Source organism: Haliotis cracherodii, unplaced genomic scaffold (assembly GCF_022045235.1).
Source record: "Haliotis cracherodii isolate W230 unplaced genomic scaffold, xgHalCrac1.p SCAF_1, whole genome shotgun sequence".
NCBI classification, from domain to species: Eukaryota; Metazoa; Mollusca; class Gastropoda; order Lepetellida; family Haliotidae; genus Haliotis; species Haliotis cracherodii.
In genome coordinates this window covers 43,204,377-43,231,302 of record NW_027266264.1, presented here as the reverse complement: position 1 = coordinate 43,231,302, position 26,926 = coordinate 43,204,377, and the positions used below count along the sequence as shown (strand labels likewise).

Genomic DNA, 26,926 nt, shown 5'->3' with positions numbered 1-26,926 from the left:
CACGGCCTAATATGATTAGGCCACTTCTGGCTCTACCTGGGTTTGTTTTGGCTCTGTCAGTTCTTATTGAGTTATAGTTTGGTAGGGTGAATTTAGATCTGGTAGAGAATTTAGTTTCCTGTATACAGACTATGTGTGTCTCGTTTGAATTTAGCTTTTAATTCCTGGCCGTGGGAGGCTAATCCGTTGGCGTTCCACTGAAATATATTTAGTCCTTCCATTTTGGGGGATGAGAGGTTATTAGTTTGTTTTGAGTTTTAGGTTTTGTTTAATTGGTAGCTTCCTTAAGTTGGGAGAGAAATAACTCAAAGGAGAGAGTTGTGAGTTTTAGTTTTTGAGCTACTGAGTGAAAAGCTTTAGTACTAGCATTTGGTGAGTTTTGCTTATGCATGTAGGCTAGGAGTAGTGTGAGGTTATTAAGAGTTTTAGTGCTAGTTAATTGAGGATTTTTGCGGCTGAGGTTTTTGTTGGTTTTAGGGGCTGAGAAAGTGATTTCATTTATTTCCTCGGTGGAAGAATACTCGTCTTCGTCGGTTAGGTTGGTTTTTATTGTTTGAGTTTTCATTGGGGAGGCTTGTGGAGGTGTTTGTGGTGTGGGGGGTTGAGTTTGTGCTTGTGTGTTGGGTGTAGCTGTGGTTTCCTCAGTGTTTGAGTTTTTTTGTTGTGCTTGCTTGTGGGGAACCGTGTTGCCTTGTGGGCTGTAGAGTGTCTGGCTGAGGGTCGTTGTGTGTCTGTGGTTTTGCTGTTTGCTTTGCATGCGGGTGTTGATGTTATGGCGGAGTTGGTAGGTAGCTGTGTGAGGTGATGTGTGGAAGTGGTGGGTGCGGTTTCTATGTGGTTGCCCCAGATTGAATCCGAGAGTTTGAGTGAGGTGTTTGAGTGTGGTGTGGAGAAAGAGGTTTGGATGTAGGTGGTGCATATTTTCTTGTTTGGATTTTGGCCGAATCTATGTTTATGTGTTTGTTGGCCTGTTGTGTTAGGGCATGTCTGTGCCGACACTGGTTTGAGAGTGATGTATGTTTTATGCATTTGCAATGGATGCACCAGGGAGAGCATGTGCCTGGGCAATCGGTTTGGGCGCATTTTTTACATTTAGTTTTTTTGAATGTACATTGGGTGGCCGTGTGGTTATATCTAAGGCAGTTAGAACATTGTTTGACCTGTTTGATGTATGGTTTAACTTCTAGTTTAGTGTGGGCACCGAAAGAGATGTGATTAGGGGCTTCAGGAAATTTAGCAGTTTTTTTTAAGTTTACAATAACGATTGATGTAGGGACCGTTTTGCCGTTTCTGTTTGTTGTTATCCTGCGGGTGCTGGTTATTTGGGGTTGAGGGTATTGATAAATGCTTGCCTAAGGTGTGAAGATCCCGTCTCCCAGATAAAAGATATGTCTACATAGTCTTATAGATTACCTTGAACTATTTTATTTAAGTAAATCTGTCATCACCTATATTAGAATAACATTCAGCAATAACTTAAAATTTGACTCATTAAGGATTAGCCCCCATACAAACTCGTCTATAGGGCATTAAGGATTAGCCCCAACACAAGCTCATCTATAGTGTCACCATAATCTCTTTCAAAACATCCAGTAAATATGTCAACAAGATTAGTGCCAGTCCAACAGGATTAACAGGATTAAGTATTCCCCTCTGTCTAGCCATTCATTTAGCATAGGGCACAACCCATCGTGTATCAACCAATCATTTTCCATTTTATTGTTCTAAATTTTGTTAAATACATACAGTAACCTCTTGTTAGGACAGAGAAGGGGTTTGACTTTCTTACCAAGCAGACCTCTCTCCCACAGTCCTACAAGGAGTCCTACCACCAATTTTACAGGAGAACAATTTGAACAAAAACAGCAAGTCCAATGAGGGAAGTCTGAAATAATGGTCTATTGAAGTATGTGCATACAACCAACAAAAAAACAAGTCAATTGGAGAAAATTCTGGATGTGCATCTTAGAAAATAACAAAATAACACTGTATTTATTTTGTCAAAACTGCTCCCATGATGCATGTGGCATTATACATGCATAGCCATAGCCATGGTACATGACATGGAGTGTGTAGTAGGAAATGTATACAAGTACTTTACACTTGAGAGAGAGAGGGAAACCATTTATTGGTTTAGATTGCATGTTTTTCCGAACTACCCAAGCTGTGGGCCTTTTTATACCAACAAGTCTACGGTATGATAAATAAAACAAAGAAGGTAAAGGTCATCTCAGAATACAAAATCAGGATGTAATAGGATATTAGAAAGTTTGATACATGGGGTGATTATGTGTACAGTGTACAACTTGATGAGAAGAAGTTACCACTAACTTGAAGTAAAATTCGGCAGGAAATTAGACACAATTGATATTTCCCGGATGACATTAATTATTCCTCTCCATGATGTCAATTCACTGCATGAGGCGATGACCAGACAGTTTGCAGATGGAAATATTCCATACTGTCTATGAGGTCACATTATCTCAGCACCATTCATTACCTTGATGAAACCTGGGTGAATAAGAATCATTCCACTGACTACATGTGGCTACCATGAGATGGACAGAAAGCACCCTTGGTACCATCAGGTAAAGTTAATTGTGTCATTCTTTTGCACACCAGAACCCATCATCTGGTGATTATCAATGGATGTGAGCTAGTTTTTTAGTCCAAAAAGGAACAGCATGCCTTTGCACATGGAAAAGCTGTTGTCTTATTAGTTTCTGTTTGATAACAGCCAAAATACAGGATTTATGGAAATGATGTAATAGAGGTAGTATTTTTAGAATTATTCAAATTGATAACTGTTGTTTTGATGCCTATGAGACTCCAAATGCTTGACATTGTACATACTGAGGGAGTGAGTTAGTTTATGCTTTACGTCACATCGGCAATATTTCAGCCATATCGTAACAAGAAGTTATACAGTATTTATACATATTTTTAAACCAAATGAGAACCTGTCAGCGATGGACAGTAAAATTTCTAGAATATCACAGATTTGATGTTAAAAACTAGCATACAACAATAAAAAGATATCACTTGATAGTCAAGAAACATTAAAATGTAAACAAGTATTTGTCACAAAGGGACAAAACGTCCCCTGCCTGTATTTACACCATAGTACCAAATATGAAGACAATCCAGCGATTAGTTCTTGAGATATTAAGGCAACACAGTTTTCCAACTCCAAAAGCAGATTTGCGTGCTGTGACCTTGAAAATGGGATCAAAGTCACCAAAACCGACTGGTGTCTGCGGTGTCTGTATATACACCATAGTTCCAAATATGAAGACAATCCAGCAATTAGTTCTTGAGATATTGCGGCAACGCCGTTTTCCAACTCCAAAAGCAGATTTTCCTGCTGTGACCTTGAAAATGGGGTCAAGGTCACCAAAACCGACTGGTGTCTGCGGTGTCTGTATATACACCATAGTTCCAAATATGAAGACAATCCAGCAATTAGTTCTTGAGATATTGCGGCAACACCGTTTTCCAACTCCAAAAGCAGATTTGCCTGCTGTGACATTGAAAATGGGGTCAAGGTCACCAAAACCGACTGGTGTCTGCGGTGTCTGTATATACTTCATAGTTCCAAATATGAAGACAATCCAGCGATTAGTTCTTGAGATATTGCGGCAACACCGTTTTCCAACTCCAAAAGCAGATTTGCCTGCTGTGACATTGAAAATGGGGTCAAGGTCACTAAAACCGACTGGTGTCTGCGGTGTCTGTATATACACCATAGTTCCAAATATGAAGACAATCCAGCGATTAGTTCTTGAGATATTGCGGCAACACCGTTTTCCAACTCCAAAAGCAGATTTGCCTGCTGTGACCTTGAAAATGGGGTCAAGGTCACCAAAACCGACTGGTGTCTGCGGAGTCTGTATATACACCATAGTTCCAAATATGAAGACAATCCAGTGTTTAGTTCTTGAGATATCGCGGCAACACCGTTTTCCAACTCCAAAAGCAGATTTGTCCGCTGTGACCTTGAAAATGGGGTCAAGGTCACCAAAACCGACTGGTGTCTGCGGAGTCTGTATATACACCATAGTTCCAAATATTAAGACAATCCAGTGTTTAGTTCTTGAGATATCGCGGCAACACCGTTTTCCAACTCCAAAAGCAGATTTGCCCGCTGTGACCTTGAAAATGGGGTCAAGGTCACCAAAACCGACTGGTGTCTGCGGAGTCTGTATATACACCATAGTTCCAAATATGAAGACAATCCAGTGTTTAGTTCTTGAGATATCGCGGCAACAAACAGGTGGGATGAACGTACGGACGTACAGACGTACGGACGGACGATCGGTCGTGAATACTATTTCCAAAAGGGCTAAAAAAGGGGTAGATCACCATGCTAGGGTCCATGGGGACTTTCAGTACTTTTGTTACCTGCATGGACCCCAGCTGTATTTACATCATCCCCTCAGCTGTTGGTGATTATGGACAAATTTAGCCAAAATTTTAAGGAACATATATACTGCAATTAAAAACGTGGCAGAAATAAACATACTTTGAAAGACGTGGTGTTACATACCCTCTCAGGGGGACAATAATTTTACACAACTGTGACCCCCTTCGAGGATATAGCCACTAACAATCTCAGTTATTGATTCATACTACCAATTATAAAAGTTATTTACTTATGTACAAAATATAGCTATCAAAATTTATGAATTAATTCAATTTCTTTTAAAAAAACAAGAATTAAATGAGTACTTACAGTACCTGTGTAAAAAAGGTCCTTCATAGCTGAAACTTTGAAATATTTATACCTTGTGATGGAAAAATCAATGCAGTCAAGCAGGACATGCTTGACTGTGATTCTTTCATCACAAGGGATGCAGAATGGAGGATCCTCACTCTTTAATACATATTCATGAGTATAACGAGAATGGCCAATGCGACATCGTCTTAAAATGATCTCTTCACATCTGGACTGACAAGACAACCCAAGTAGGTATAACTGATATTTGCTTTTATTGCATGTAATTTATTTATACCCACTTGCTTGTCCCACTTCTTCAGCATTAGATCTTTGATGAAACATCTAATGACAGGTTTATAATCACTGTATGGTATAAGAAGTGGTGTCACAGATTTGTTGAGTGCTGCTTTTGCAGCAGCATCAGCCATTGTATTACCAACAATTCCAACATGGCTGGGTAACCAACAAAAGATGATGTCGTATTGGCCAGTAACAAGGTTATTATGTAATTCTATGATGTTGAGTAAAATTGGATGCTGACACGAAGTGTTTTTAATAGCCTGAAGACAGGAGAGAGAGTCCGAAAATATTATGAATTCCTTATGTTTACTCAGTTTATGAATATATTCTATAGCAGTTAAAATAGCATTTGATTCAGCTGTGAAAATGGATGAGTTATCAGGTAATTGAGTTGATAAAGTTCTGGATCCAATGATAGTGGCGCTAGCAGCAGCATCACCATCCTTGGATCCATCAGTAAAAATAGATTTATAAGTATCATATTCACTTCTTCACTGATTATATTCTTGTTGATATTGTAGTTGATTAGTGTCAGATTTTTTAAGTTTAGATAAGGTAAGATCCACCTGTGGCTTTACCAACTGCCAAGGAGGAGAAGAAAGCAGGCGAAAAGGAGCTATATTTTCGAGATCAATATTTGCAGCAGTAATAAAAGGTTTAATTCTTATTCCGAGAGGCGGAATAAGAGATGACTTCTTACTGTACAGATCCTCATAAAGAGGATTAAATACAGGGTTAGATGGATGAGAATATAACTTTGTGATATACTGCAAAGATAGTTTCATACGGCGTAGTTTAAGTGGCGGCTCATCAGCCTCGACGTATAGGCTGTCAATGGGAGAAGTTCTGAAAGATCCAAGACAAAGTCTTAGACCCTGGTGATGTATGAGATCGAGTAATTTAAGGTTTCTTTTACCAGCTCTACCATAGATGATGGAGCCATAATCGAGGTTAGAACGGACAAGTGATCTATATAAGTGAAGGAGGGTCGTTTGATCTCCTCCCCACTTGGAATTAGAAACAACCTTACATAAGTCTAGTGCCTTTAGACATTTAGCTTTCAAATATTTAATTGAATAAATTGATGATAAAGAATTATTCCTAAAAATTTATCTTCTTTTACAACTTTAATTGGAGTTCCAGACAGATGTAAATCTGGGTCCCTATGTGGTTTATTTATTCGATAAAAATGAATGCAATTTGTTTTAGACTTAGAAAACTTTAATCCGTTCTGCTCTGCCCAAACATTGATTTTATTAAGACAAAGCTGCAACTGTCTCTCAATCGTGTATATATTTTTACCTCAACATGATACATTAAAATCATCAACGAAAATAGACCCGTCAACAGAGTCATTTAAAACCTTGGATAAACTATTTACTTTTATGCTCAACATCGTTACTGATAATATGCTACCTTGTGGGACACCTTGATCTTGATCGTAAAAGTCAGACATGGTGGATCCATGGACACTTACCGTATTCGACGTAATAAGCGCCCAGGGCGTTCTCAAAATTAGAAATGGGGGGCTCTTACTAGAATATTATTTTGGTGGAAAAAACAGAGTTAAAAGATAAAGTTCGTGGTGTATGCTGACAGCCTGAAATGTTTATATACGACATATATTTTTACAGAATTTATTTGCCCATAAAGGATGCATATAACACACAAGTGCGTATTATACGCGAATAAATAAGTCTTGTGTACATTGATCAATCGGAAGGGGTGCTAATTGGGTTTGTTCACTAGCCAATATATTAGCAAAAATAATATTATACGCTTATTACGTCGAATACGGTAATACGATGGACTCGAGGCCACTGTTACCCACCACTGTTGATCTCTGCTGCGCGCTTGACTGGTCACCTGCCCCCGTGTTTGTGTAGCGAGCGCAACAGAGGCGGGGAACCGCACGGAAGTTACTCCCCCTACTCGCTCTTTTGCTTGTAGAGTCCGTTTATTATCGACTTCCGCTCGTCTGCTAGGAAACATAACGCGATGTAAACAAGAGTATCACATTCAAATCACTTTCATTGACATGGATAAAGATAAAGACTTTATTCACTGGGACAATTCCGATATTAATCTTGAGGAATTACTGGGAGACTACACTGAATACGAAGATGAGAAAATCAGTGGTGGTGAAAGTTCCGATGACGACATTGAAGAGACAGGACATAATGTAAATTTATTATTTTTGTTTGTGCAGAAATGACATCCCCTGCCATACATCCATTCACTACCTTCCTGGCTGTTCCTTTCATCAATTGTTATGCTATATTCTTCCACTAAATATTGCTCTAATTCTCTTTTTGCCCACTTCCTCGTTCTTTGTTGTTGGTTGATTCATCTATGCATAAGTACTTCCCGTTACCATTTTTATATACGCCCACGTGTACCTACATGCTTTCGTTTTTAAACTTGTTTGCTTCCGTTGTCCATCACAGCTACATGATGTACCCTCACAATTGTAGGTTTCTCCTAAAAATATTTACGTGTTTCACCTATGCATATTGTCATTGTTCATTCTTAGCATCTGCGTTATATACATTTCAATTGTTTGATTTCGGGTGCCAAATTTCATATGTGTTCATGGTGCATCACGTACATTCTAAACATCCGGCATGCTGCGCATGCGCCTCCGATGTGTATTCGCTTCTCAATCCGCCATGTTGTCTTATTCTTCTCGGCCTTCCAGCCACCCCATTCTACCTCCTTGGAGTTGTGCCGGTTGTTGCTTCCATCCATAACTTAATTCCTACTATTTCATTAAAACATTGGGCATTTTATTTCATAATCCCCCAATTCATATTCAAATTCCAACATATTTTCAAATCCCTTCTTCGCAGGCCGGCTACTGCCCATGCACACACAGCTCTTTGTCAGGCCGGCCTGCCCCTGCAACCAATCTCATATAACATTAACCATTCTTAAGCAACCACCGAGTCAGCTCCCAATTCTCGTGCCAATTATAATAAATAATTTTAGTCTACTTGTTGTTTTGTTATTTCTGCACAAACCAGCGACATTCGTTCCTCGGCCTGTCAAGCACGTTCTCCAAAAACATCACAAGGCAAGGAGAACAGCGAGAAACCGATTTTCCAGAAGACATATCAGTACTCATGTCCTGTTTGTAAGAAGTATGTGACAACACAAGGTTTCCGTGGACATTTCAATAACAAGCATCAAAGATCCGACCTCAAAGGCAAGTATTAATATTCCTGGAAATATTGTTTGCATACTGAAATAACTAAATGGATACATCACCATGAAATACCCCATTATATTGAATTCACAATGTGACTCAGAGCTCCAGATAAGCAGCGTAAAATACCCCCGAAAATATATTCAAAACCAAATTACTTTCAAATAACTTGTGTACAGAAACGCGTGTATTAATGAAAAACTCAAATGTATAAATACAGCTTTTTCAGCTTGCATACAAAGGCACTAATTTCCGAAACAATTATGAGCTAATTTACATTCCGAGTAAAGCCTATATATTTCGAACAGTTATATACATCTAAAACATTATTTAATTTTTTTTTAATCTTAAAATGTTCACTAATTTGGGGAAAAATCCGATAGTGATGAATAGATGAGTGAAAAAATATTTGTTACCGAACAAAAAATGTAAAAACCCAATTCAACTCGAAACGCTAGAGTAAAAACTTGATTGCTCAAAAAGTTATCTGGAGCTCTGGTGACTGAATCTTGAGTATGACATGTGATTAAGCCTTATCTCGCATACCAATTAACACATGTTTAACATGTGTTTAACGATTTTACGGGTATAGTCATACATTTCACAACATTATGTTAAGCCTTATGTCTGTGAGGCACTTGGTATTCAATTAAGAATGGTTAAGAGGACATACTTATTAGTGAGCATTGTCACATGCCAATTGACATTTAACATATTAACAGGTATGCAAGCTCACATTTAGCAACAGTCCTTTGTATGTATGAATGTTAATTTACATACTGCATTTTCAAAGTTGTATTTGATGATATAATCCAATTGTGAAAATAAGCATATTGTTTATAATTTGTTACAGCTCATGAAAACAAACTGACAGATTCAGAGGTTGACAGATCTGCGCAAAGTCAGGCTTCAAGCAGTGAACCCAATTTATCAACCTCTGGAGGACAGAGGTTATTTTCATCAGTGCACGATTTAAGGGTAGTACTCACTGAAGCAATACATGCGACCCTGTAAGAGATGTCCCCTGACAAGCCTCTTTCATAAAGAAGAAAGGAAATAAATGGTTTGTGTCAGACACTACAAGAAAATCATGGCATTATTGCCAAATTAGATGTAATACTTTCTGAGCCACTTTTTTCAGTGTTTGACGGCATTGGAAAAGGGACATCACTATCTTCTGACAGGGAATCAATGTTGAAAATATTTCACAAACTTCGTCTGGACGACACGCTTCTCTCACAGATATCAGCTTTACTTGAGACCTTTACAGAGGAACTAACATGCACCTTGTTCATACAGTCATTCCTCCAGAAGCTCATACCAGCAGTTATTCATTTTGCTAATCTGAGAAAGGAAAAGAAAACCGAAATATGTGATGTCACCCTATCTGAAAACGATCAAAATGTTTTGTTCTATGTGACTGGATTTATTATACATGCTTTGAGAAAGAAGAAATGTTATCATGGAGATATGCATGAACTTACACTGAGAGGACTTGTGACACATGCTGGCAATGGAGACACCTTCTTGACAAAATTCAAGAAATGGACAAGCAAATGTAATCATGGTGGGCTACAAGTGCCAAATGGGCTACAAGTGCCAATTCATTTCTCCTGTTGAAACATATGGAGTTGCACTTGAGAAAATGTGTAGACTTGGACAATTTAACATCCCATTCTTTGTTATCTGACAGTCTCAAAGAAGGACTTTTGACAACATACATTCTCAATATACTGAAAAATCAATGTCTTTGCATGTGCATGTTTCCGAAAAAAAACCATGTTCAAACATGAGACAGCAATCAATGTTTCAGACATATTATTCAGTAAAAATATTACACTTAAGGAACATATTTCAGTTAATTTCTTAATATAATATTTACAATAATAATCTGTATATCACAGCATGGACAGTTGATACATTATTGAAATATGTACAGTATGTCACTCCTTACTGTTGTTAGTAATGGGTTCATAAGTTCATGAGAAAAGACAAATATGCATCGAATCAATGCTAACATTTTGCAATTCTGAGCTGTGTAAGAATTTAGAATTACAGCAATTACTGTGTACTGTTAGACACCATTTATGTTACTCTTGAGGGTCACCATGGTCACAGTTGATGAGCCCACACCATCCGATCTCCGACTGATGAGCCCACACCATCCGATCTCCGACTGATGACAGTTGAAACATCATCGTCAAAATGATTTACAGGGACTGATGTAATGAAATAAACATTATGTCAATCAGTATGGTTTAACGTTTTTGTCTCTTTGGTAATGGAGTATTATCTAACACAAGTCCATGTGATTGTCTCTTTCTTGTTATGTTTCCATGTATTGGTGCCAGGGCAGTAGAATTAACCTATCACTCTAAGTTGAGCAAGGGTATTTTTAACTTCAAATACTGATGGTTGTCATTTGAGCCCCCTTTATACCTATAATGTGCAAAATGTTCTTCCAGGGGGTCTTGATTAAACTGGTTGGTTAAAACAAACTTTGCTCCTTCAGCTAGTAGGAACTTTGTACTTTCCACAATGGAATTTACACTGATTTTTAGTCCTTTCACAGTTTGGGTACTTAACATCATACAAAGTCGTTGCGACTTTGTGAAGTTCTCAGCCCGATTTCCGACACTTTCCTTCCAATCACTGAAATATCCAAGAAAATCTTGAAGCAAGTATTGAAACCGACCGTCATTAAGTTGACTATATTCTTTAAGGTTTGACTGTCTTTTGCAAACTTCTTCATTTATATTCCTAGTATTCATACTGTCAAAGAATTTGTTCATGTGTCTTATAAATCTGACAGTTTCGACTACCTGATCACCGTATAATTCTTCAAGTGCATTCGCTACAGTGTCACTAAATACTTGTGCAGCCAAATTCACCTTCATTTTTGAGAATGCACTTAAAACTATATGCAAACGCGTCAATTTTGGGGCACGACTATAAAGATTATTCTCAACATATTGTTCATACAACTGGACTAAGTGCATCCAACTTATGTCCTTGCCATCCTTCCAGTTTCCTATTCCTATTATGGGAATATGAATTTGCAAAACAGTTTCTTTCTGTCTTTATAAGATGTGGAACATCAGACTAAAGTAGAGTTTTCTTCTGGGCTTGGCATAAGGATTCCATATCCAGTAAACGTTGTCATTTGTGCAATGCAAATAAAAAAATCTATGGTTGGGTGATGCACCGTCACATGTAACATATAGGAATTTAAGCATGCAGTCTACTTCTAAAATTTCAAGTTTCCCATATGATAGGGTACAATAGATCTGCCATGATCCCATTTGTTGCAAAACATGCTAATGGGTATTTCAAATTTGAGGACAGTCCACGTATCATGACTACTAATATAGAGGTTACAAGTTTAGGCTTTGTATCCTGCAAGACATGTCCAATATTCAACAGTTCATTCCCTGTCTTGTCAAGATCAACAAATCCTACAAATTCTCCACTTGTCCTGTCATACACCAAACCTTCAGAAACTTTGATTTCATCTTGCAGGATTCCAACATATACACAGTAAAAAAAGTGTTGCACCCCCACATTAATACGTTTGATACATCACAACATTTAAAACGCCCGACTCTGGTTTTAATGGTAGGTATTCCTTGGGGATCTGATGTGAAATGTGTAATGTTTTCGGAGGGAAGATGATCACCAAAATGTAGCAATCAGCACGTGAATTGCATGGTGCATGACATTTGCAGATTGCAGTATCTTCTTAAGCTCAACATTGCCTATAAAAGATGTTCTCTGACAGCCCAGTTTATTGTAACCCACAATGCCGGGTAGACGATTGTCAGAAGCAGTCAAGTGGCAGATTATTGGCCTTCATGGAGCAGGTCTTTCGTTCAAGGAGATTGGCAGAAGAACCGGACATCACTACTCAACAATAAGCCGTTTGGTCAGAAAACACGCACAAACCAATGATGTAAGGAATCGCAGACCCTCTGGCAGACCACGTAAGACCACAGTTAGAGATGACAGAGCGTTGTTGAGGGTGGTAAGGCGTCATCCATTTGCTACAAGCACAACCTTGAAACGTCTTTGGCTTCCTCGTCAACAGTTCAGTACCCAGACCGTGAGAAATCGTCTTAAAGCTGCAGGGTTGAAGTCCAGAAGGGTTATCAAGCGACCTAAACTCACAGACAACCACAAACGACTACGTCTAGCCTGGTGTAGACTGAGACAGAACTGGAACTTGAGGTCCTGGAGAAGAGTCCACTGGTCGGACGAAAGCAGGTTCCTTCTGCATGTTGTGGATGGCAGAGTGAGAGTATGGAGGCCTCCTGGAACAGCTTATACTGCAAGAAACATCATGCCAACTGTACCATATGGAGGTGGATCTGTTATGGTCTGGGGATGCTTCTCATTTGATTGTAAGCTTGATTTAGTGACCATACGAGGCAACTTGACAGGGGAGCGCTACATCCAAGAGGTGCTGAATCCAGTTCTGGTGCCCCATTTTGACAATCATCCACTGGCCACTAGACCGATATTCATGGATGACAATGCCAGACCACATCGTTCACGAGCTGTGACCCAGGTTATCCACAACAATGCTCTGACGCAGATTCCATGGCCAGCAATGAGTCCAGATCTGAATCCTCTGGAACATGTATGGGACATTGTGGGACGCCTGATTTATCGTCGGGACCCTCCTCCACAGAACTTGCGCGAATTGGAAGCAGCATTACACGAGGAGTGGCAGCAGCTGCCCATGGAGCGATTCCAACGTCTGGTGAGGGGTATGAGACGAAGACTTCAAGCTGTGATCCAAGTGCTTGGTGGAAGTTCTCGATATTGACTTACTGTGTTCGTCAAATCTCCATATGACATTCTTACCCTATTGGATGAATTTGGTCACTAAAAATTATTGAGATGTCACCATACTTAATGCGTCTTCGTTGTTCGTTCATTTTTCGTAAAAGTTCAGCATGAGATTATTACATGCCATAAGGTCATGGAATACCCCATTTAAGTTCATTGTATAGACAATACACTGGTTTGTTGGTATACACGAAATCCTGGTTATAATATTAATTCGGTTATCTTTACACCCTTTCAAAACACCCCTCCATGAAAAAGTATAGGGGGTGCAACACTTTGTTTACTGTGTATATGATAGATGTGACTCCTGAAACATGCCATGAGCTGTTGCTTCCTGCAATAAGTGTTCAGCAGCAAAGTCAGGGTCTTATTAGACAAAATGTGTGAGTAGTCAAATAGTGTCCTCTCGCTTGGTAGTGAAACAAACCCAGTATTTCTCATAGCATCATATGCCTTGGAACTTTTATTTTTCATGTATAAGCACCATTTTATGATCATTGGGTGCCATATTTGCATGCTAGACTTGTTGGATAATTTAGTCCATTTACACTGTTGCTCCCAGAGGACTCTTTGGAGAGAATTGTCATCAGGGAAAGACTGTTCTACTTCAGACTGATGTTTTTCCAGCATGTTCAAAAGTTCATTATTGTCGATTGTATTCAGCCTAATCCCTTTACATTTAATGGCAGTGTGTACTCCTCTCCTAAGTTTTCTTAGAAACCTAGGGTAAATTATGTCTATTGTTTCGTGGGTGCATTGCTATCGTGGAATGACCGCCAGTCTGCATGTACCGCTCTCTACTGATTATCCAACAACCTAAAAGCCGGGGACGGCTTTGAATTTACACAGGGGAATTTGGGGTTGAAGTATACTTGCTGATCAGAGGGAGGTCCATACTGAAGATTTATCAACTTGTCCCTTTCTGGTAGAGTTGTTCAAGTTGTTTATTGACCTGTCCGTCACTGGAGAGGTTTTACCAAGAGATTTATTGACCTGTCCCTCACTTGAGGTTTTACCAACAGATTTATTAACCTGACCCATGGCGCAAACCAGGCGTGGGGTAGCGGATTAGTTCTTTAAAATAAATCAACACACACGTTTCAACATTTATTCTGAGATGCCATAAACCATACCATTTACAGTTCAGCTGAAGTTGAATGTGACACAAGTGTTCCGCGAAGCGTCTTCTTTGGTTTTCTCTCGCAAGTCGTGATGAGAAACAATTTCACTCGAAACGGTTGGTGGCAGTGCTGCAGATGACGGAATAGCAGTAGCAGTGGCAACTGACGGCGGCGCAGTAGCATCATCTGGAGGTGGTCTTGTTGCAGTGGTAGTAACAGACTTTTTCTGCTTTCCCCCACCATAGATGATGTCCGACACCAGCAGTTTCTGATCTTCGGATGTCCGTTTATAAGTGCGCACAGTTTCGCTTTCGATGGCCTGAAACATATACGCTATCAATTGTACCTTTCAAATGATAACACTACTGCAAAATAGTTGGCCACAAATAATTTATATGTTATCTTTGCCACCAATTTGGAAGTAAAAATATTTTTAAAACTTCAATCTGTAAAATGATGCTTTACCTGTCTGCTTGCAAATAAGTTACTCATCAACGTTACGCTCTGTATAGTCTGGTGGCGGATGTTGCCCTGAGAGAGTGATTTGTTCGCTTGCCCTCGATACCTGCATTCCGACACAGTCGCTTGATTATGCCTTGAAGCGTGTTGTGTCCTATTGGGACATTGCTGAACCATCTGTCTGCCTTGGGTTTCGCTAATGGTGAGTAGTAGAAAGCGTCTATTTTCTGAGCATCAGGTGCACTGCTGTAATTGAAAGAAATGATTCAGTTTATATATCCTAAAGCAATACCTAACAATTTAAAAAACAAAAACAAATACATTTCGCATTTTGTGGCCATTTCTGCGTGTTTTAACAAATTAGAACAAACGTTAAGCAAATAAGTTTATATTAGTTTTAAATGTGCACAAAAACCAATGTATAAGACCAACTGCTTTTCATTATTGTTGTCAGTAAAGCTATTATGGGAAAATATCCAGTGTACATGAACATACCATAGCTTCTTGTATTTCTCAAAAGCGTAACATAACATTTGCTGGGATTCTGGGGATTGTCGTATGCGCGAACAACTTTCGGTAGCATCTTCCTGTGTTTTAAGCCACCAGCACAGCTCTTAGATACGTCCTGCTTGTACAGTAGGTATCTGCGTCCGAGGGTATCGTCGGACCACGGCCCAGTGATCTGTGGATTGTTGAACAGTCTGAGGTCCCTGTGTTTTTTCCCACCTCTCAGGGAAAAGTGTAAACCTGTATAAAAGAATGTTCAAAGAATAATATGTGCGATTCACTGACTATACTTTCCATTTTTTGTATATATTTATGGCGAAAGAGCGACACTGGTGTTGCAGAAAATGCTTTCTTTGGCGATCAGGGATGGGCGATCGGAAATGTAAGACCTCGGAGCTTCGCCCTCGGTCTTACATTTTCTCTCCCGTCGCCTCGGGTTTTACATCCCCAAGCATAACCTCGGAGTCGCGCTTTATCCTATACTTAATTCAGATTCCAGTTGTTGAGAAACATCCCTCAGTCCACCAACCTTTGTCATGAGTTCTTCTTTACTCATTTTAGAGTGTGGCTTCTTCGAATGATGATCCACTGGTTTAGATTCCAAATGAGTCTGTCGAAAATGACATTTTCGCAGTGTTGAACGGTAAACTCTACAGTGCTGACACCTTGAATTATTAGGCAAAAGGAACTGACATCTTACTGATCTAACTGTAGACGTGTATCTGGTGTTGCCATCGAATGCCCCCATGTCACCATCCCTGTATGCTGCATAGGAAGTGTTCTTATCACTTATTCTGACATGAAGAGGAACCATATTCACAAACTTCTAGTCATAATTTCCCGTACAGACATTCCATCTGTTCAATTTGGCCAAGAGATGTGTTACATCCTTCACAGTTGTAACATATGCAGGCAAACCTATCCATATGTCATGTGCTTGTGAAATCACATGCTGGTGTACTGTGATCTGTCCATTACATGCCTTGTCAATTGATACAGTTGTCTTAAGGAAAATAGAACCCCCATCTTCATAAAATTGACACAGTTTAATGTATGAACTGTCTTTATATTTCACCAAAGTGAAGTCAAAGAGGTTGTCACAATCCTTAAGTGAGTATGAAAGTTTATGAAACTGTCTCAGCCTCAGTGATGCGGTCAGATCATTCACAAGTTGATCAAGGTCGTCATCTGGGGTATATGGGTATGCTTTGTCAAGAATGACAAGAAATCCATCTCCACTAAATCCATCTGAATCTGTATGGTTCTCCTCATCGAGAGTTACAGGCTCTACCGAAGTATCGTTCTCAGTACTTAGGATGAAATATCCAATCGCAGCAGTCCATCCTTCCTCAGTCTCTTCAAAGCAATCACTGAAAATGTAAAATATTATTCAGTAATTGAAAATTTATCACCTTAAATTTCATAAATCATTATCAGGTTTTGGAACTTTTACATTTCTAACATGAATTAATAAGATTATATTACTTATCTCAGATCATGATGACATTGTTTCTCATATGAATTTAGTTATCAACAATTGTATTATCAATGTAATAACGTACTGATTAAGAAACTCTCATCTGCTGATGGTGGCAAACATTGTAGAACAGTTCAGAAATAATTTTGAACGGAGAAATGGAGATGTCCCAATTTTTTGGCAAATCTCAGTTAATTTTCGATCTCATTTAAACTTTAGAAATTTCCTCTAACCTGTCTTGAATTATGATGGATATAAAACTAATATCTCATCTATTTGTATTTAAGGCTTATTTCTTTTCTACATTTGGCAAACCGAAGAACTGTAGACAATAACGATCAATTGCTGAGTTATTCTTGCATCATCCAAGTATAAATGAAAATTATAACAAATAATTCGATAAATAATTCGATAAATAATTAAATAAATGAAAAATACCTACACTGTTGAAATATACAGACTCGGACTGGAGGGAACCTTGGGACAGGTGCGATCACTGATAGGGTTGGGTTGTTTCTTCTTGCAGTGATTCTTTTGCCGGCGAGCCAGCTTCGACTTCTTTCGTGGCATCTAGACAAAATATAGATACATTTAGAAAATAATATCATGTTCATGTTAATTAATAATCTGATTTTGATAGTAACAATAGTCTACACTTAAATTTAGTTATAATAGTAGAAAAGGTTGCAGTAACTGAAAATTAATAAGGCAAGTGCACCACTGGTATGAGAAATAACCCGAAAAGCTTGTTACACTGGTGGTACAGAGAAATATTATCACAAACTTCAATAATTAATTACAATAACAATGTTTGTTTAAAAAATACCTGAAGTACATCACTGCACAGAGTGATATTTCTAGATTACAGAAACTTAAAACACAAAAACGTATCCTTTTTAATATCTGAGATCGTGAGCTAGAGAAATTTGCTAATTTTCAGTAAAAGTGCACGAAATGATAGAAAACTTATAACTTTGTAACATTTTACTCCTCTAATTGGACATTGATTAACATAAAATTGCAAAAGAAGATATTCACAATTACACATTTAAAATTATCATATTACTGAAACAGATTTTTAAAAATAAAAATAATACTTGCATTTCGGTGATATTTGACGAGAGAAAAACCCTAATTTGTGTAATTAGCCTAAATGGCCGCCATTGTTCTAACATTTGCGAAAACAAAGGGTTTTCATTGGTCAGTATTACGTCTCATTAGGGTTTTAAGATGCCAATTGTTGACATGATTTGGTTAAAAATATGACTTACCTTGGGAAAAAATCAGCTTAGATAAGGTAAAATATCAACATAAAGACACCGTTTGATGAAGATTACTCGAAACAAAAGCTTTGCTGTCGTCTGCAGGCTGTCGCTGTTTCTCGCAGATTGTCGCTAAGTCACGCACGTGGCAGACATCGAGCACTGGTGGTCGGCCTTCCAGTCAATCTATATTTAGGGTCCATGGTGGGTCCCATACGAACCTGGAAATTTAAAAGCTGACCTACAAAATCAGGAAAACGCCCCCTCTATCCCATGTCATAAAAATCTTTTAAAATTCTGTGTTTCCAGGTGGTATCATACGCTTTTACTAAATCGAAAAATATTGCGGCTGCATGTTGTTTTTTAATTAAAGCATTTTCACAAATGTTTCCAGTCTAACCTAACTTCTATTTTTTCTGAAACCACATTGAATATTTGTTAAAAGATTATTGGTTCCTAAATACCATACCAGTCGGTTATTTACAATTCTTTCCATGGTTTTGCACACACAGCTGGTAAGTGATATCAGCTTATAATTAGAAGGATCAGTATAATCCTGGCCAGGTTTTGGTATTGGTATCACAACAGCATTTCCCCATGATGAAGGGAAATTCCCCGTTGTCCAGATATGGTAAAAAATATTTAATAATGTTTCTAAGCATGACTCGGGTAAATGTTTGAGTAACTGATAATGAATATCATCAGCACCCGTGGCTGTATCATGAACTGACGACGCTTTGAAACAAATTTTGACAAATTCTCGATTACAAATTTGAAACCAGAACAAAGGAACATTCTGGAGTGGCTAATAGATGGTTTAGATTGTATGGATTCAGTCGTTAAACCCGTAACTATCGTTCGGAATATCCCGTGTTAATGTTTTCAAGGTTGTATGATTAGAAATCACATTCTGACTGTCACTTTCATGATCTGGTAAGTGACGCTCTGATTGGTCGGATGAAAGGTCGTTCTGACGGGACCCCTAATGGGACATCTTCAGATCTTTGTTTAGCGGTAGAGAGAACTAAAGTCTGATTTTAATGAGATTGTTTATAGACATAGCTTTGCCATGATTGGCGTTTATTTTGTTTAAATGCTCGATGAGCTTTTGCATTTAACATTTTAAATCTCTTTAAATTGTGGACAGTTGGGTGGCGGCGGAAATATTTCTCTGCCTTTTTCCTCGCTTTTACAGCTTGTTTACCTTTGGTGTTAAACCATGGTTTACGTATATGTGGAATTGTAGAGGATTTAGGTGTGCATTTGTCAGCAATTCCTTTTCCTGTTGCAGATAATTAAGTAGGACCAGAGGTTTTTGTCCACGTGTAATCGGTCAGGCAACCTGTGGAATGACAGGTTACCTGTTTTGGTCTTAGAAACCTGCAGAGAAGCAGAATCAGTAGAAGCAAAAGATGGTCCTGGTTGTTCCTGAGCAAGAACAACTTACTTCGCTTCTAAAAAGGATATGTTTTGTTCATATTTGATCCTTGAAATTTTTGATTGAAGTTTCCAAGTAGGACATTCCTTGGATGAAGACGGATGGTTGCCAGCACAGTTGACACAGTGAGGTGGTTTGTTACAGAGGGCACTGTCTTTGCATGTTCCAGCACATCTATGACATGCAGCTGGATCAGGGCATGACTTTGAGCCATGTCCATACTTTTGATAAGAGTAACACCTCAAAGGATTAGGGATAAAAGTATCCACCCTCAAATTGCAATAACCGGCCTTGAGTTATTCTGGATGCAGTGGGAGACAGAATGTAAACAGATAGGTATTGTTTTTTACAACTTCATTATTTCTTTTTCCCGTGAAACATTTGACAGCAGTAACTCCTTAGGAGTGTAACTCTGTCACAATTTTCGATTTCAGTCATATCAGAAAGGCATCGTCCGATATCACGGACGATGGCTTTACTACAATTGAGTGTCCTGTGAGAGGTAACTTCAACAGGAACAGTAGCTAGTGATTTTGTTGAAAGAAGAATTTGGGACTGGATTTGTTTTTTGCATTGGATCAGTAGAGAACCAGATCGTAATTTTCTTATTTCCTTGACTCCACCAACACAGAAATAATGAAAGAGAGCATGAAAAGTAAAGTGCTCAGGGCTTGGTATGACCAGCCGATTGATAAGACTGGGCCCTTCCTACCACCCATCTAGGCGAAGTAAGGGTCAAAGTGGTGTATTGGGCAAAGGAACGCTATTCCTGGATCTGGTCCCCTCAACCACCAGACTACCGTCCTCCACCGACACAGGGACGCAACCCATGGCAAACAGGTTGCCCAATTCGGTCGCCTTTTATGACCAGCAATGGGGTGCTGTGGACACATTCTACCCTGGTTCCACACAGAGGAAGAGCTATTAGCGTTACCCAGCACTCACCACGGGGAGGTTGCTCTTCACGAGTGCCTTGTACATACTGGACATCAAGGAATTGTGAAATGTAGAGAAAGAGTGAAACAGTCTGAATGGTACCTAGGACTTTTAAATCCTTGCCCCTTTTTTTCCATTGAAAGGAGGAAAAACTAGGCTTGAGTAATCTACGTACTAATAGTTCCAAAACTCTGCAGTCACCATAGCTAAGAGGAAAGCAGCTTTCTGTGCCTTCTGTAGCAATGTAGCATTTGCAGCGGGTTCATTTTGGGAAGGACCCGTACAGTGTTGAGAAGAGTCCATGCGGAGGTCATGTGGGTAAGCTGAAGGACTCGTTATAGGCGAGACTCAAGTGAGGCCTGTTCCTCATGCCGACTCTTGGTAGGGGGATTCTTCTGCACCTGATCTGAAGATGACCTTTTCAGCTCCTTTTTTTAATAAACAAATCTGACATTTCCATACAGATTTTTGTTGGGTGAAAAAGGCACTCCGACATGGCAATCTGGCCCTGAGCTGTCTCACTATTTGTTTCAAGAAAACATCTGGTGCTGAAGATATGCCAAAGGGGAGTCTGTTAATGTTGTGAGAGAAGCTGATTCTATTGTTAGAGGCGCCTGGTAAAATCTTGAGATGGCATCCAATTTACTGAAGGATTTTGCTCCTGCTAACTGTGCAAATGTCTCTGCTATTGAGGGCAAGAGATATATGATTCTCATTTAGCTTTGTGACATCCAGACAGATTCTGACTTTGTTCCCCAGTTTCAGAATCACTACAATCCATGTGCACCACTCAGTTGACTCGCATACAGAAGTAATGATTCCCAAGTATTCCATTCTTCTCACGTTGATAATGTAAAAGGTTTAGCTTCAGCTCTCAGTTTGATTTTGTATGTTTCTCAAGTGTTACCCAAGCCATTGAAAAATTGAGGGTACATTTCCTTATAACCTTCCTTTTGAGTGGAAGAAACAGCATCCACTCTGCCATCTTTTATGACAAGTTTTATGGCTTCTCTGGCTGATCATCAAAGTAGTGGCACAAAAGCTCAATGTCCTCGATCGACAGCATAAACTGTCTGAGTTTGTTGATCTTTCTTCCGACCCAAGAACTGCTCTGAATTGTCCCCACACTTTCATCTTGTATTCACTCTCACCAGTAAGATTTTTAAATGGTGAATTTATATTGATTGCTGCTTTGTCTTGAAACTGTCTATATTGAATCAGACTGGATGATTGTCAAGTTTGATGCAGCCTTACCATGGCTTACTCAATTCTCTGCTTACCGACTCGATCGCTGTGTCAATTGGTTTACCAATTACAACCCGTAGAAATATTTCCTCCTCATCTCGGGATTCTGTGATGGCTGCGTGGTTTCAGTAAGTTGTGGGTCTTACTGTAGTTTGGGGAAACCTACAACAATTCTATGACTGATCATCTCATCTTTCAGATTTAGTGTAATGTTCACAATGTTCTGCTAATGTAGTGACATGAATAAGTCACTGTTTAGCTAGACTCTTTTTCCTGCTGTTAATAGCACATTCGAAGATCATGTTTCTTTTCACAACAAAGAATGAATTGAATTTTGTAACAACAGGTCCATATTTCTTGAAGTTACTATTTGAGAGGTTAAATGAACCTCATATTTCTTCAGCCTCCGGACCCATTGTATAGATCAAAGTGTTTACTTGAGGGCTAAATTTATGCACTATTTAGAAGTACCTACTGATTGTCAGCTTAAAGGGGCACTGATCGAAAGCAATTCCCCGGGACTGGTTGTTGCCTTTGTTATTGTTTTTTCTCCGTGAGTACGCGGGTGATGCGCAACGCAACTGAGCATGACAAGAGACTGGGCTACCGTCTGCAAGGACAGCAAAATAAACTTGGAGGCAATATTTGTTTTACGCATTTTGGAACACTGATTGGTTAACCGTGATCTATAAAGATTTCGAAAAAGAGCACATGTTGATTAATTTCTTCAGCCTAAACAAACAGACAAAAGAAACAGCGGAGTTCATCAGATGTCGTCATTTGGAAATACACCAGATGGTTATAGTTTAATCATAAAAAAAGCATCCATGCAGTGAAAGCATTTTCGGATTTCGGATTTCGGATTGCGTTGATAATACGATTACTACTCCCTTGTTGTCATCCACATTTTCTGGTATAACCCTACACTTGTGTATTTGTCGTCATTCACTTGATGCTCAGTTAATGAATTTATTGCAGGTACAATTAGTGGAAGCACCACTTAGATTACCTGGCAAAGGTTCCCATTTGGCATTTATTTTGTCTGGGCTAATCATTCAATCTAAATACAGGTTTGAAGTGAGGTGAAATGTGTGTTATGTAATATGCACGTGGCAGCCCAGCCAGAGATGAATGATCAGTTGATTTACTTTTTAGTGAATCAACAGATCGTTCCTTGTCATCAAAGGAATAACAGCAAATACGTTGATCAATTAATCACTGTCATCTTGCACAGTGGATATGTCAAAAGTGAGTGTTTACATGTCTAGGTTTACTAAAACAAAGGGCATACACTCATATCATGGCGTGAGAGGTGCTCATGTAAAAACAACATACTTTGCTCAAAGGGTTAAACCGATAATACGTTGATTGATTGCTCATTGTTATCTCACTGAATCGATTTATTTAGGAACCGTGGATGTTATTAACATAAGTGTCACGTGAGCTTTCTCAGCCGACCCTTGAGACTTGTCACCCATGTGAAACACCTGAAACAAACTAAGTGATCAGTTGAAAACCAACACGGGTTATAATATCCCGAAACGATATATATATTTTAAAATATTTGATTGTTACAGAGACACGTGACATCGAATAAGTTTCTTTGTACAGCTGCAGATGTGTAGGATATTGTTCCTTTGTTTGGATATTCACGGATACATTCCTCGAACAAGGAAGCTGCCTAAAATTATACACATAAATTTGGTAGGTTATAATTATGATATTTGCCTTTTGTTTTCTTTCATTTGCTGTAGCACTGAACAGATTCATTCTTGTTCCTCTACGTCTTGGTTGGGAAATTCTTCAATACGCAATAGACGTTGTTTTCACAGGTCTTTTTTTTTGTAAGCGTGTATATATTACAGTCAATTTGTAAAATGTGATTCTTCCAGGCAATTTAAAAAAATGTGTAAATATTTCAGTCATTTTGACTGAAATGTCTGTGCATTTCTTTAACAGATTGACTAAAATTGATTAAGACGATCAAAAGGGCCTAAAAACATCACAATAGATTATTATGTAGGTTGGATTAGAAGCCAAACAATATTGAAATGTTCTTTTCATTGTAACATTTACAGTCTCTTGGTGATGATATTAAACATAAAAATCTTTGGAATTCGTTTTATAATAATACAGATGGACATATTTTTCAGTCAAATTGTAAAATAACTGAATATTTAGGCGTTTAATAAATTTTCAATGGAAATTTTTGGCACATTTTGACTGTAAAAATATTAACACGATAAAATAAGCAATACTCAGGAGAAATATTTACTTTGTGTTGAAAGTCAAAATAGTGTAAAGGAAAATCACACAATTACCAAGCAAGTGACTTGTCAAAACTTCGTCACCATTACCGATGCTACCCACAAAGATACCTACATTTCCTTATTATTTAGAAATCTGTATTTCATTTTATTGATCAATGTGACCATACGCCGTTATACTATCAATAAAAGCGAAATGCGCTTACGAATTGCTCAGCACAGGTCGCGAATTAGTCTAGATTTCTACTGTATCATCCAGGTACTCACGGGGGAAAAAAACAATAACAAAGGCAACAACCAGTCCCGGGGAATTGCTTTAGATCAGTGCCCCTTAATCTCTTTTGCCATCTTATTCCGTGCATACTGTTGTATGGTTCAATTTGTGGGCTTTGAGGAACCAATACTTTTGGAATGAGTCTACACATTTATAATTTTGTATATATATATTTACTTAAGCCAGTCAACAGTCAAGGCCAGATTTTATGTTGTCTGCAGGGATAAATCTAGGGCGTGGACATTTTAACATTGTGCTGTATGGGCAAGTGTAGGTTTACCTCTGGAATATATGATATTTTCACATAAAGGCCCCATGTCAGAAAATTCCTAAAGTGAACCCTGAATCTGGTGAACTAGGAAAATATCATATTGGTGCAAGTTATAATCATCTGATAATACTCTTTCAGGTATTGCTTACAAACTTATGTTTCATTTACCCAATGCAAATCAAGACTACTACCTTTTAACATCTGAATGAAATCAAAACTGCAAAAAATGGGTTTTAATTATATTTGGTGAACTCAAAGGTTCTCCAGTTTATCATGGTTGAAACCTAAGGTTAACAGTTTTTCCTTGATGATTTTTTTTCAAAATTGGAAAGATTCCAAAGCAAATTCATTAAAAGGCTGTTATTATATGTGTAAAGAGATACCTTCTTTGGAGACATACTTACTGTTATTAATGTCTAACCCACGTGGGGTGGTGGTGTACCCTAGTGGTAAAAGTGTTTGCTTGTTACGCTGAAGGCCTGGGTTTAAATCCCAACATGGGTACAATGTGTGAAGCCCATTTCTGGGGTCCACTGCTGTAATATTGCTAGAATATTGCTAAACATACAGAACATCTGGGCTTTTTAATTGTTTTCATATCAAATGCTTGTAACAGTCAGACAAATAGAGGTTATCACGGGAGTGTTTTGGGGGATGGTATCCTGTAATAGGATTAAGCATTGTATATAGCAAGCCTTGGTGACCTCAATACATAGTGTTTATTCCTAATACAGGATATTTACCATCCTCAAACACACAAGCTTGATAACCTCTTTATCATATAATGTCATCCTTCAATTCTGTGATAAAAAAATGTTCTTCCCATCTATTTCAAACATAACATAAACATTGCAAGCTTTCCTGGAATGTGCACATCAATATATATTACGTTAGAAGGTAAGTGATGTGTCAGTCAGACAGTGACAACAGTCATTTTCATACCTCTATGTCAGAATGATGAGATCTGATTTGTCCATGTGATCTTGATAAAATACTGCGTATACTGCAGAATATATCCCTTGTACCCACTTCGATGCAAAAAGCTGCACGCTTTTCTGAGTCAGTTGAAATCGTGTGAAATAGCACAAGTTAACTTCAGCTCAAATGAACAGCTGTTTTCTATCAATTTTGAATTTGTTTTATTTCTTTTACAATGTATTATTGAAACATGTCGGTAAAATATATTTGTTGTAATAGGGTACATCTTAGAATATAGTTCCAGCTGAAACCTTAGACAGTAGTGCAACTACATATGACAAACAACAATTGCCTACACAGATTGTTTCTTCTTGCCTTTTCGCGGCAATTTATCGTCTGTCTGCTAGAGGAACTGCCCTTTATCTGCCTGTCCTGTCACAACATTACGAAGTGCAGTCAGATGTACACACAGTGACAAAGTAAAACAAGGTTACAATTTGGACATATTTAGGCCAAATCCAAATAGTCTATTTTTGGGAAACGGTTCCATGCCGCAGAGGTCTACAAGCACGGATATGGAAACTGACCCCGCTAGACTTGTGTCCTCGCTGAATTGTTTCGCAATTTATATCTCCAAAGTTGCCAAAACATGTAAAATGCCTCAGCTACATCAATTAGATGCTGATTGTCAGTATATTTGACTATTCTTTTGATAATGATAGCAGTTATCCCTGTAATTTCTCCAGACTCCCAATGGATAATTCTGACCTGATCGCCGAATTACAAGGGCAATGCCATGTTTGTTTGCCGACACTGAAAGTAGTCCCTACTTGACCTTTAATATTTGCATCTTTATCTGCATATGACCCCAACGGATATCGTTTTTATCTTTTGGCTTTATCCTGCTTAGAAACCTACCCATTATATGATAAAACTTTCTATTGATATATTGATACAACATATTTAGATGAATATTACTTGTTGACATGTACTGTTTACAGTATCTAATGTCTTTTTCAGTTTCAGGTCTCTTGTCATCATCACCAAGCAGAGGTCACTGTAATGTCAAGCTCCATGCATCAACATACTATCATCCTTTGCTGACATATTGTAGACCGCCTCTGTGGTCTAGTGGTAGAGCGTCCGCTTGGAGAGCGGAAGGTCCGGGGTTCGATCCCCGGCAGCGTCATACCAAAAATGTTAAAAGATGGTACTTGTTGTTACCCTGTCTGACGCTCAGCATTAAGGGGTGAAACAAGTAATGGTCAGTATACTGTGTCTGAGTGGGGTATTTATGTTAAACTATGGTATCTCAGATGCCAAGCACTATGAATCAGCATTAGTCCGGACTAGTACAAGCAGACACACACACACGTACATGCTCGTCGCTATTTAAGTGCAATAGTCTTGGACGCGACATTAAAAACCATTTCACCTCACCTGACATTTTGGATTAACCATTAATATCAAGGACCCCCCAACCTTGGTCAGCTGTTGGGAAGTCACCTTGTAGTATAAAGGGAGGTAACTTGTGTTACCATACATTTATGAGCAGTATACGGGGAATAATTCCAAAAGGATGTAGAATGAACAAGGCAGATGAAGGGTATGCATTGCTGGATAAGCGTATGCACTGTAAGAATAGAAGGAAAGAGAGGGCATTTAAACTGTTATGGCAGTT

The 26,926-nt window shown here is 38.6% G+C and overlaps 2 protein-coding genes across 2 annotated transcripts in view; one reads left to right on the top strand and one right to left on the bottom strand.

Moving 5' to 3' along the window:
- LOC139478127 (ras-specific guanine nucleotide-releasing factor 2-like) overlaps nt 1-26,926 on the top strand; it is a 969,963-nt gene that overhangs the window by 191,684 nt on the left and 751,353 nt on the right. The gene's annotated exons all lie outside the window — the stretch shown is intronic.
- Nucleotides 14,214-17,204, bottom strand: LOC139470818 (uncharacterized). The gene is given in 6 exon segments (XM_071253117.1): nt 14,214-14,499; nt 14,632-14,690; nt 14,692-14,896; nt 15,286-15,397; nt 15,851-15,951; nt 17,077-17,204. Coding segments are annotated over 6 exon segments (891 nt in total).